The sequence below is a fragment of the Hippoglossus stenolepis genome, chromosome 18 (assembly GCF_022539355.2).
Source record: "Hippoglossus stenolepis isolate QCI-W04-F060 chromosome 18, HSTE1.2, whole genome shotgun sequence".
NCBI lineage: Eukaryota > Metazoa > Chordata > Actinopteri > Pleuronectiformes > Pleuronectidae > Hippoglossus > Hippoglossus stenolepis.
Window position 1 is genome coordinate 2,830,722 of NC_061500.1, and position 12,889 is coordinate 2,843,610.

The 12,889-nt window shown below is 43.9% G+C and overlaps 1 protein-coding gene across 2 annotated transcripts; it reads left to right on the forward strand.

The window, feature by feature from the left end:
• The first annotated feature begins 360 nt into the window (after positions 1–360).
• man1b1a (mannosidase, alpha, class 1B, member 1a) lies at positions 361–11,282 on the forward strand. Of its 2 annotated transcripts, none has more exons than XM_047344496.1 (14): positions 361–589; positions 1,825–1,974; positions 3,369–3,477; positions 4,411–4,616; positions 4,896–5,065; positions 5,256–5,368; positions 5,880–6,071; positions 6,164–6,312; positions 7,345–7,533; positions 7,988–8,178; positions 8,464–8,584; positions 8,998–9,192; positions 10,006–10,137; positions 10,735–11,282. In XM_047344496.1, the coding sequence occupies exons 2-14, from the start codon at positions 1,873–1,875 to the stop codon at positions 10,942–10,944; spliced, it is 2,079 nt and encodes a 692-aa protein (XP_047200452.1). In that variant the 5' UTR covers positions 361–589; positions 1,825–1,872; the 3' UTR covers positions 10,945–11,282. The 2 variants fall into 2 exon arrangements, with proteins under 2 accessions (XP_047200452.1, XP_035040424.2); XM_035184533.2 differs by having other exon boundaries at positions 4,914–5,065.
• Positions 11,283–12,889: the final 1,607 nt, after the last annotated feature.

The window sequence follows — 12,889 nt, forward strand, 5'->3', positions numbered from 1 at the left end:
CGTTACACCAGCGTGATACATGTGTGTGTCAGTTAACGGATAATTCACGTATATTAATATTAAAATGTGTTCACAGCAGCAGGTCTTAAAGCAATACAGGCTTTTCGGCCCTTGTTGGAAATACAGTTAAGCATAATATTTAGCTAAACACCATTTAGCCTAAATATAATTGACCATATTTGGTTCAATATTATTAAAATAGGATGATATAACAGATTAAATAATAAATAATAAATACATTTGAGTTGGGTGTGGGCGGGGTCATTGGAAGGGTTAACGCCCACCCCGTCACATGACCGCACAGGGCCCCTCCCTCCCTCCCTCCCTCCCAGCTCTGACACTTCCGCATCAGTTCCTCCCCCCTCCTCACCTAGCATTAGCATGTCCCTCTGTGTTTACATCGTGTGACGCCTCATGACCGCGGACTCCTCGCCTCGCGTCGCCCGTCGGAGCCGCTGCTGCCGCCGCCGAGAAGCGTCTCGTTCCACCGGGAGACACCGGAGCAGGAAGCTAAAGCTAGGCTAGGCTAACTGTGGGTTAGCTTCCCCGGAGGCTAGCGTCGCCTGTGGACCAGGGGACCAGGAGGAAGGTGAGAGGGGGTGAGACAGGGGGACAGGGTGAGAGGGGGTGAGACAGTGAGAGGGTGAGACAGTTCACCTGAGGGTCTAACAACATGTCGGGGGGGAGACACTGCTGCAGAGGGACACATGAGCCCCTTTAGCTTCACTAGCTAACTGCTCTAAAATCACATGTTTACATTTAGTATTTCATGTCATTTCATGAATGAGTTATTAAAGTATTGATTCTTTAAATGTCTCCTACGCTGAAATAACTTTAAAATGAAGGTGTGTGTTATTTAGAGGAGCTGCCCCATGTTATCACCATGTTATCAGAATTAACCTCCTTTTATTAAAACTTTAAATCAGTGTTGAAGCTCGTTTCAGGGACAAGTCAAAGCAGAGGTCCTCAACAGGGGGTCCACTCATTTAAATGTCTTTAAAATACACATGAACATGAATCCAACACGTTGTAGTGAACGGGTAAATGGAGGCAGAAGACGTTATCTTTCAGTCAGCAATGCACACATTCAGCGACGCACAATAATACAAACACGAATATATGAACCTGTGTATTATTTGAATAGCTTAGTATTGAATGCGCAATAACAGAGTAGCTATGTGTATACATGGCACGAGGCCCAGTTTAATATAAAACACAATTTTATACAATATATATATATATAGTCGGGGGTCCCTGCTCCATGTCTCCATCAGTTTGGGGGTCCTAGAAGTTAAAGAGGTGTTTTAAAGAACAGTCGTGAGGTGGTCAATAGATGTCCACGCACTGCAAATGGAGAAAAACACATGCAAATAGGAAAAAAGACACGTGCAAATTTTAGGGAAACAACTTCATCAATTTGCCAACACGGCCTGCAAAAAGTCACAACACATGCAAATACAGAAAGGAGCTGCAAAAAAGGAGGTAAAGGAGGTGATGACAAATTTAGTCAGACTGAATGTACAAAGCGTGAGTAGTTTGCATCATGTAAATCAAGTCTTTTTCCAGAGTCAACAATCAGTGACAAAGCTCCACAGACACTACGCTGGAATTTAAAGTAACTTAAGTTAATATCAGAAGTTAAAGGTTGTATGTGTTTACACCTGATTCCCAAAAACAAAACTCCAGAAAGTTCAGAGCTCCTTATTGTCAGCTGCTCGTGATGCTGAAGGAGATGGAAATGATGGAAACTCATTTTGACTATTGATCGAATCATTAATAGAGTCATCAGTTAACTTTTAATATCGATTCGATTTGTTCCATCAGACCTTTCGACAGCTTCTATGACCTTCGATCGTCCGCCCCGATCAGAGGATGTATCCGCCTGCTAGAAAGGATTTCATCTCCCTGACGCTCAGTGACCCGCACGGGCACAACTACAACAACGGCAAGCACCGCCGACAGTCCTGCTGGAGGGTGAGTGGTCCTGAACTCAAGTTTAGACGGAACAAACGTTGGTTTTGGCACCGGGAACGATATCACAGGTTATCAGATATTTGGGCTTCATTTCTGGATAAGTGGGAGGGAGTGAAGACATGTCGTTCGCCCTTTCATTCACAGTGTTTGTGTCGAACCAATCGCAAAACCTCACTGAGCCAAGTCGTGGAACACACATGTGGCGTGTTCTCATGCACACCCTGATAGACTGGCTCACACAGAAAACCAGTAAAGAGACAGAAGGGGACGTTAAAAACGTTATGGATTTTATGATGGATTTCCGTCAGTGCTCCAAATGGCCTGGCCAACTCTGACAGATAGGTTTGTGTGTCTGTGTGTGTCTGTGTGTGTCAGAGAGAGAGAGCGAGAGTTGGACAAGGAGGTGCAATGGAATCGATGAAATAGGATTTTACTCATTTGAAACAGTACCAAAATAGAAAATCGATATGCGGCTGTCAGTGTTGATATTGCTGTGGGCCACAGATAAATCAATGTATCCTGTCACCACAGGTGTGTGGGTTGAACGGGTGCACGTATCTTTACAGGGGTTACATGATACTGTGTGGGGATTGAGTCTAAAGCGTGATTTATTTTCAGTTTATCCGAAGCTGAGTCAGAGCATTTATCAAAATTCAAATCCGTTTCCACTTTCAGTCTATAAGTATCTGTAGTGTTTGGGAACACGCTTCTCTGCAGATCACTTGTTTGTTAGTGAGTGTAACTGGTTCTATGTGAGTCTCCCTGCCTCCTCTGTGCAGATAGAGAATAAAACGATTTTCTGTTTTTAATCTACATATAAAGTAATGGAAATGACAAAAAAAATCTCTATTCAAATATTGCACAGAACGTTTTTTTTTAGGTTGAGAGAGAAATGTGAGTACATCAGACCTTGACGTTGAATAATAAGTCTTCTGGTGAATTATTATTTATTGACGAGGAACCTTAGAGCTGCACAGAACGTTCTCTCGTGTGCGTTAGTCTGAATGAACTGGAGCAAAGTCACCGTCCCCCTGAGATCGAGTCTTCTGCGTGTGCTGCTGCTGCTCACACATGCAATGTCCCAATAGTTTCATGGTGTTGCACAGGTGTTAATTAGAGGAGGTAACCGAGTTCTAGCAGCCTGTCTGCTGGTCTCCTGGGACACCCTGACTCTGTCCCTCCCTCTGCACTGCTCAGGTGAACGGGTTAGATTGTGTAGTTGGGATCTGTCACCAGGTGGAGAGAGATGTTGAGTCTATCCAGGGTAAGCGAGACGAGGAAGGTAGGATGAACAGTTTTGTAAGACTTTACGAGGAGGAAGTGCTTAAATCTGTCGTCAGACGCCTGTGATGTGATTTCACGGCCGTAACTTCTGTTGGTTTATCTGCCGACAGAAATGGAAGCAGTTGTCTCGGCTCCAGCGAAGCCTCATCCTGCTCCTGCTGGCTCTGCTGCTCATAGTCGGACTGCTCTCATATCCAAGCATCTCGCAGCAATGGGGAGGTAAACAGTGCTCACACAACACGACACTGACTCAGACACAGACAATCTGTCATTAATTAATCTAATGATGAAAAACTGCAATTACTAAAATACCTTATTGAGACACTGATATGTTTGTTTTGTCAGGGTTAGTTTTTCTGCTGTTACTCTTCTAAACTTCTGCACGTGATGTATTTGATTTTCACACCACGTCCACGCTTCTGTTTCTTCATTCCAGCCACACTACACCAGTGTTTTGTTTTTTTTAATACCCAAAAAACAAGCTTGAAAGAGTTCTCGTCACAGCAGATAAAACTCCAAACTGCAAAACCTCTTTGGAAACGTATGATATATTGTTTGCCTGCCTTGGTCGAGGGGAAGTCAACCGTCATGTCTCATTCTTATGGTTCGTCTATGTTTTTATAAGATGGGCTTCATGATGATAATGTAAAGATTAGAGCTTGACCCAAATATTGTCAGACGATTTTATCAGCCGATATTGGCCCTATCACATTTATCTGTGATTTGTTTTGTGCGATGTTCGCAACAATAACTTATTCCTGTGTGTATATATGTGTTTATACAGGGTTTCTCCTATAATAGTACAGAAGAACCCCTGCCAGGCTAAAATACATTTTTTTAATACAAAATTTTATTTTGATATCGATCATAATCTGTTTTGCACCGTTGCTTCATAACTGTGTGTGGCGCTCTTCACATCCTTCTCTCTCTCCGTCTCCCTCTTGCTTCCTCTCTTGCTCTCTCGCTCACTCTGCCCCTCTTCAACTCTCCCTCTCACTTTTCATTGGCAGCACCGGGATAAATCCTGCCACTTCAGTTGGCCAACAAAACACCCGTAAAGGTTTTATCATCCTGTGCAGGCAGGCCGTTCCTCGTCACAGTTTCAGCTGCAGCTTCAGTCTGAGCTTGATTTCTTGTTCACTGTGGCTGTAGGTGCGTCTGACAGGGACGACTGGCTGGAGCTGACCGACAGGGAGTTGAACGCAGCTCCTCCAGCGGTGAAGCCTGTGTTGGGTCTCGATGCAGCGAAAGCCCTCGCTCCCATGCCGGTGCCACATTTAGGACCAGCTGATGTTCCAGATACGGTGGCGGAGCCCAAAGGACCCATCATCCCTATTTTGGCAAAACCTCCCATTAAGGTTTGAGTTCTGTTTTTATTCATCACAGGGACGTCAACCAGAAATAAACAAAAACATAAAAATGCAATTTCCGCAAACCCTAATGACATTTTAATGAGTTTATACTGTGGTTATGGGTCTGGAATATCCCTTCACGTGAAACCATTGTTATTTAGTTTGCTGATATGGTTATAATAGACCACACTTAAAGCTGTAATACCCCTTGTAGCCCACATATTTATTCACTGTCAGTCCTGTTCCGTGGAGCGTTCATGTCGTCTCCCCTGTTTCTAGCTCTAGCTGTTTGTTTATCCACAGAAAAAGACAATTACGAACAAGAGGGGTCCACCGAGCACGAAGAAAGATGGCAATGCTTCAGACGTGGTCGCTGGAGAAAATCCAGAGCAAGTTGTTGTTCACGAAGAAGAAGAAGGAGGAGAGGACGAGGACAAAGAAAAGAAAATTGTCAGGTGATCTGTTTGTTTCCCTTTCCGCTGCTCGGAGAATTTGCATTTTAATACGAAAATACTCCGAAGATGTGAACCTGATTTCTCCCGGCTGCTCCCGGGCCCTGTGGCAGCTGTCTCGTCTTTTTTGTAGCACATGTATCCGAGAGGCAGGCATAAATAATTCACACAGGTTTCTGCTCTCGTCATGCAGCTGGAGAGGAGCGATGATTGAAGCCGAACAGGCCACAGAGCCTCCGCCTTCGGCCGCTGAGAAAGACGCGGCGGCGCCCCCGGCCGACCCCGCTGCCACCGTCCCACCGGAAGGTCAGTACCCAACTGCTGGTTTTCCTGCGAAGAGATTTGAGGCACACAGCAGGTATACACATTTTTATTGAGTCTGTGAGATGTTAAACTGCCCCAGAGCCCAAGGTCACACCTCTAAGTGTCTTGTTTGGTCTGACTAACAATCCAAAACCAAAGGGAGCAATAATGTGATGAAGCGAAGCCATAAGTTTCTGCCATTACAAGTCGGCAACAGTTCAAACCTTTCACCCTTCTTGGCTCCACCTATGACGTTCTCGTATTTCCCCTCAAACAGATTCTGTAAAGCAGCACTGGCCGGCTCCTTTTTCCTGATTTACAGTTTCAACACTTTCAACTTGCAGGATAAAGCCCTGATGTGCTCAAAGCCGGAGCATTAACACATGGCACAGAATATTCTATCCATCCACTGAAAGTAATCACGGTAGAGAGAGAGAGAGAGACTCCGAGAGGAAACACAGGCTTTAATATATCACTTTCATTTCTTATTTATTCCTTCCTGGGCCTTTTGTAGTATCAACTGGGAAGGTGGACAGACTGGAGGCCGTACGCGACGCCTTCAGACACGCGTGGAAAGGCTACAAGGACCACGCCTGGGGTCACGACGAGCTCAAGCCCATTTCCAAGTCGTTTGGGGAGTGGTTCGGTTTGGGTTTGACCCTCATTGATTCTCTGGACACGATGTGGATTTTGGGGCTAAAAGAAGGTATCTTATGTCACTTCTTCAGTTCTTCAAAACTGTCAATCTTTCTTTTCCTCTGTTTCTGCCCCTCACTCTTCTATTCTGACTCCACGCAGAGTTTGAAGAAGCAAAGAACTGGGTAGAGAAAGAACTCACCTTCAACAAGAATGTGGACGTTAACCTTTTTGAGACGACGATCCGTGTGCTCGGGGGCCTGCTCAGCACCTACCACCTCTCAGGAGACCAGCTCTTCCTAGATAAAGCAGTAAGGCACCAAAATGGTTATTCTAATTAGAGATAATGATATTCATAAAACTTTGTATAGCCTTTTAATACAAAACATGCAGCCCAAGGTGCTTCCAAAGAGTAAAAATGTAAAATAGAGTGGAAAAAGAAACAAACCATTGAGTAATAGGACATAAAACGTATGATCAACAAATCAGAAAAGACATTTAGAGGCTATAGAACATGTGAAGCATTCACATCGTAATAATTGAGGTTGTAAAAAGGCTCCGTTAAATTTTGTCTTTAAGATCTTTACATAGAGTTTTATACACAACAAGGACGACTCTTATTGAACAACAAGTGTAGCAGCAGAGTTCTGGATTTAACCTCAGTGGACTTTTTATGAAGACCAGTAAAAAGTGCATTGTCAGTGTCTCGTCCATTTGATATGAAAGTATGAATGATTTATTTTCAGCATCTTGCTCCGTCGGGAATTGCTGAGCTTAGCAAAGTTTCTGGGATGAAACAGTAGTAACACCCTGGTCTAAAATAACACTCGTTGTGTTTTCAGCCTTTGGTCTCTTATCCTCATTTAGTTTGAGAATGTTATTATCACTTAGCTTAACATATATTAACATATAAACTTAAAGGAAGCCTTCTACAATGTCATGTTATGTTTTATTTCTGTTCAGAGCAAGTGCAGAACATATTCAGAGAGGTCGTTAGCAGTGGGCGTTCTGGAAGAATTCATTGTTTTAACTGGTTTTAATTATCGGGTCTGTTTGTTTTTGGAAAAGCTGGAGACCTCTGCAGATAATTCAGCTCCCAGTAAAAACCCTCCTAATCAATGAGCGCTGTTGGAAATCCTAACCTAGAAATAAAACAGCAACGAGTTGTTAAACGATGAAGAAAACAACTCTTAATAATAAAATGTTACAAGTCTACAAATGAGTAAACAACTGCAGTAGCTTACGTTTAGTGTTTAGAGTTTCTGTTCACTCTTGTGTCTTCAGATTTGTTGTAAATCAATTTCCCCTCATTATTCTGCTCTCTCTGTTCTTCCCACTCAAAGAAAGATCTCGGGTCCAGGCTGATGCCGGCCTTCAAAACTCCCTCAAAGATCCCATTCTCGGACGTGAACATCGGGAAGGGAACCGCCCACCCCCCGCGCTGGACGTCTGACAGCACGCTGGCCGAGGTCACGAGCATTCAGCTGGAGTTCAGAGAGCTGAGCCGCCTCACCCAGGAGCCACAGTATCAGGTCAGGAGGATTTCTGTCATATTAAAGTGTCCTGCAGCGTGTGTGTGTGTGAGTGAATGAATTATATTTGCATTACTTTGAACTGTGAAAAGATCGGATGCAGTGTTTAAGCAATGTTTCCTGGGTTCAGATTGAGCGTTGCAGTTCCGTTAGAATCCGACATTAAGTACAACTCGCAAACGCTCGTGGGATTGAAGTGACGAGCGTGAGCCGGGATTTACTTTCACTCCGTCGTGTTGTCAGGGTTTGAGTGATTCCAGAAACAAGCGCCAGCCTGACAGGAAGTTGAATAATGTCTGTCATAACCCGAGCCAGCCCCCTGAGACGCAGCTTTTGATGAGGCCAATTTCGTCAAGTGTGAAATTGCGTATCAATTTTCCAATGATTAATCACACATGAGCAGTAAGCGAAGGGAAACTGTTTTCTCATGTTTTGGCCTGAATCTTGTTTTCAGGAGGTCGTGGACGAGGTGATGAAGCTGGTCCACAAGCTGCCAGGCAAACACGACGGCCTGGTGCCCATGTTCATCAACACCAACAGCGGACAGTTCTCCCACAAAGGAGTGTTCACGCTGGGAGCCAGGGCCGACAGCTACTACGAATACCTGCTCAAACAGTGGCTGCAGGGGGGGAAGACGGAAGACGAGTAATTTCCGTTTTTTACATCTCTTGGGTCGAAGTTCTCGTGGGAAAGAAGTAGTCAAGTTGAATCAAATAGATTTGAACTTCAGAGCAGAAACACAACATTAAAGGAGCATCTGTAATTCACAGAGTTTCAAAGGAGGATGTCGGCTACATCAAGTACAAAATATGATCCTGCTTTTCAGTAGATTACTTTAAACGCTCATATTTAAGTTGATACTTTACAACACCACTTTTAATCTTTGCACACTGACTAAGGTTCTGTTCTTGACGTGTGTTTCTTGTGCAGTCTGTTGGAGGACTACCTGCAGGCCGTGGAGGGAGTGAAGAAGCACCTTGTGAAGCAGACGGGTCCCGGCAGGTTGACCTTCGTCGGAGAGCTGTCCCACGGCCGCTTCAACGCTAAGATGGTACCGATGCTCGCCGATAGTCAGTGTGGGGAAACACAGGGGTTGTCAGAGGGTCAAAGGCGCCTTATTTATCCTCGGACCTGCACATAGATTAGACACACAGTGGTTTTCGGAAGTCATGCACACAGCTCACTAACTCCTGATTGCCAAAACGTGCTGCGCAGACTGTGACCACCTTGTTGAATCAATCAGGGCTTAATCCTTTCGGCTTTTGTTGAATCAGTCACTGTGCAAACTCTGAGCAAGCTGTGCAGCCGAGCCTCAACTATACTCCCAGCTGCAGACACCGCAGAAGTGAAGTTCTTCTTCCTATTACTGCTTCTTTCTAGTTTGCCCTTGACATCACCTTGAACCTCACGTCATCCTTTCTTTGACCTTGACTTCACGATTGTACCTCTGTCGCTCCTCTGCAGGATCACCTGGTTTGCTTCCTGCCAGGAACGCTGGCGCTGGGGGCCCACAACGGCCTCCCCGGGGACCACATGGATCTGGCGGTGCAGCTGATCGAGACGTGTCACCAGATGTACACGCAGATGGAGACGGGACTGAGCCCAGAGATCGCACACTTCAGCCTGCAGGCCAGCGACGGGCGAGACGTCGTCGTCAAGGTAAGGCTGTTATTATTTATTTATATTTATCGATTTTCATTCGTCATTAATATTTATCATTAGTTAAGAGATGGCTGCTGACTTTTTCATTGGATTTAACACTTGAAATATTGGAAAATCTAGTTTTTCTATTCTATCTCTTTGTGATTTAGTTGAAAGAAATAAAAATGAAAAAGAAAAGATAGTCAAAATAAAATAGATGATGATGAAAGTCATCATAAAAGATTCAAACTCAAGATGAAGGTTGTTCTGAGCCTCCGTGTCTGATTGTTAGTGTGGTTTTTTTTGACAGCTGAGGGATGTAACGTGTACAGACAGACTTTTTGTACAGTTTAATTATTCTTTATCTACTTAAATCCTTATTTGAGAAGTATTCAGTGCTTCTGTTCCTCAATTTGAGGATAAGGAACTTTAATTGTTGGTTTGTCAAACTTGTCAGAGTCAGATCTTTCCCCGGGAGGTTTTTCAAAAAAAAAAAAATGTCTTGATTCTTCTCGCAAAGAGCAATAACCAGTCTCATTAAAATGTTCAGAACAATTTTTATTTTTCACAAAGTACGATGACAGAATCAGAATCTGTATAAATCTGTGTCAACCTGTCTGTTGTTTTGAATTGAATCCGTCTGCTCTTGTATTTTATCTTTAATTTAAATGACTCATGTTGCTTTTTCTTGATTTGTGCTTTATCAAAGTCTACATGGTTGAATAAGGAGTCAACCAAAACTAACAAAACAACAGATTTCTATCTGATTGCTTCTTTAAAATTGTAATATGTATTGATATTGTGATATAAGTGATGTTGTGTGTCCTGCAGCCGGCAGACAGACACAACCTGCTGAGACCTGAGACGGTGGAAAGTCTCTTCTACATGTACAGATTCACTAACGACACAAAGTACAGAGACTGGGGATGGGACATTCTTCAGAGCTTCAATAAGTACACGAAGGTACCAGCTTCACTTTAATCTCCCATTTTAATGATCCTGTCTGTTCAAATACTGCAAAGAAGAAGTGGCCTTGTTATTTTCCTCATATTGCATTACTACGTTCACTCCGGCAGCTTTTATTTTAATTATGTTTTTTTTGTTTTGGCTTTGAACAGAATCCAGGTCAGTTAACAATCATTAGAAGTGAAATTTAACACCGGGTTTCAATGGATGTGTTCCTGCAGGAAAATGAAATCATTGTGGTTAGATTTGTTCGACAAAGAAGAAAAGGAAAAACGTTAAAATAAAAGCGTAATTAAAGGAGACATATTCAGGTTCATAATTCAATTAGTTTGTGTCATTACTTGAAAAGTTGTGTCTGCTCATGGGGGAGAGGAGGCTCTGAACTCTGCAGATAAAAACCTCTACATCACACGAGAGGAAAGAAACATCGTGTGTCTCCTTTTAATAGAAAGGACAAAGTGAGATTTGCTCTTGGCTTCAGTGGGTTTTTTAATGTGTCAAACTTCAGACTTTTGAAGGAAAGTCAAACATGCACCATCAGAGGTTTTCTCTGCCTCATTAAACCGCTCTGACCTGACACCTCCACTCCTGCAGGTCCCCGATGGCGGCTACACGTCCATTAACAACGTCCGTGACCCCCTCAACCCCGGGCCCCGGGACAAGATGGAGAGCTTCTTCCTGGGCGAGACGCTGAAGTACCTGTATCTGCTCTTCTCCGACGACCCGGAGCTGCTCAGCCTGGATAAGTACATCTTCAACACGGAGGCACACCCTCTCCCCATATGGCGCTCGACGCCCAAGTGACGCTACCGTGCGGGAGACGTCTGTCATAAACGATCGGGTGCACAGGATCCTGTATGAGTCGAACAGCTGCTGGGTCAGAACCCCGTCCAGGCCGGAGGACAGCAGCTCTGTGGTGTCCACCGTCTTTCACCATCCAGGAGTTTATTCTGTTTTTCCTTTTTTCTTTAATTTTTATATAAGGAAAAGGTTTCTGTTGGAGCTGGTCTCTGATGTAAACAATCTTTTGTGAGAATCACTGACTATCTGAAGCTGACGAGTAAGAAGAAAGTGGGATTGCTTTATTACCTGGGTAACGGTGCGAGCTCTGGTGTGTTGGTGGGTGGTTACAACAATTATGATTCCCCGTTGTTTTCTTCCTAATTTGAGGAGTAGATCCTCGTTAGTCCTGTAGAGTCAGAAGTCGTGGCTGTGAAGTTGAAGTAACCAATGGCGGAGCACACTCAGCGAGATGAAGTTCGATGCTCTGATGAAGGGAACACGTGCTCGTGTATTAAAGTGAAGTTTAGTCACGACTAGTCAGCACTTTGTTATTTCCTCTCAGGACACCGTCTCCCCGTACTGGGCCGTCCTGAGTGTTCTGGAGAGGTGCTCAGTTCCAGTGCAGCTAGTGCCTTGCTGAAGAGCAAAAGGCAGACGATTCCTCAATCATAGACTTTATATAAAGATGGACGACGGGTCTTTAATTCCTCCCACTATCTAGAAATGAAGCATATCTGTTTCAGCTGTCAATCATCAGAATCAACTTATCAGAAACTTACTCGAACATCATTGTGATAAGAAGTACCTAAAATGACTTGGTTTGGTCAGTGTCCCATCTGTTAACATGGAGGGGACAGGGTTTATGGCCTATACTGCAGCCAGCCTCTGGGGGGCGATCAAGACGCTTTAGCGGCGCTGTCCTGTCGTCCATCTTTATACAAAGTCTGTTCCAAATACCTCACTTGTGTCTTAATTAGATTAAAACCTGATTAAAACGGACTCTAATCGTAGTTTTCTCTTAATTTAGAAGATTTGTGAATCCCCAGAAATCTTTGCACTGCAGATCGATCACGTATCGGATCCTTTTCCACATGTAGCAGGAATCGTTTCAACACCAAAACACAACTCACAGCTTAAAGGGAAACCTGGTTGTTCTATCTTTAACTTAAGAGCATCAGTAGAAAGAAATCATGATTTTTAAGTCACGTTTAAATGTCATTAAAGTTTGAAGGTGAAAGGTATTTAATAGTTTGATGATTAAATCAGACCTGAGAGATTTCAGGTCTGTAACAAGCTGACATCTGGTTTTATTATTGAATGTAGACATTTGTTCTGTTAATTTTTTGGGGGGGTATTTTGCATTTGTGTCACAGAGGAACACTACTAAAAGTCTCATCTTGAGTTTTATTAAATCCATTTTTGTTTTAAATCAGATACAGGAGAATTATCTGAGGCCGCCGCGCAGCCTTAAATCTGCCGTCGCTGTGAAGTCGGATCAACAAATGAACAGAGTCATCATTTCCTGTGTCAGGGACGATAAACACGCAGACGTTCATTCATCCCCTGTTCACAGGCGACTTGTCCAACAAGTGAAGTCGTGTGGAATTTGTTTCTTCCTACTCGAAGGAGTTTGATTCATCGCTGTTGAGCAGTCGCTGATTTCCCGTCAAATGTGATGCAGAGCGGCGCCGGAGCTCTTGTTTTCCACGTGCTCATTTTTGAAGGATGTGTGTCCGGTGTCGTCGTGTGTGTGCTGCTTGAACAAAGCGTCTCGATTCAGGACACAAGGTCACGTTCTCGCCACCTCTCCTCGTTCCGTGGACGCCGTCCAACACAGAGCCATAACCCGCGTCGTCAGTGGACGTGCTCGAACATTTGCCAACGCTCTGCTGTGCCTGAAATGTAAAATTATGCTTTGGTGGTTTTTTGTTCTTTTATTGCTGCTGCATCAGTGGTGTTTACTTGT

Excerpts from the sequence above, each read along its gene's own strand:
- man1b1a (XM_047344496.1), top strand. The coding sequence starts at position 1,873 with ATGTATCCGCCTGCTAGAAAGGATTTCATCTCCCTGACGCTCAGTGAC. Across the intron at positions 3,478-4,410 it reads CATCTCGCAGCAATGGGGAG|GTGCGTCTGACAGGGACGAC; the intron begins GTAAACAGTGCT and ends CTGTGGCTGTAG. Across the intron at positions 9,193-10,005 it reads GGCGAGACGTCGTCGTCAAG|CCGGCAGACAGACACAACCT; the intron begins GTAAGGCTGTTA and ends TGTGTCCTGCAG.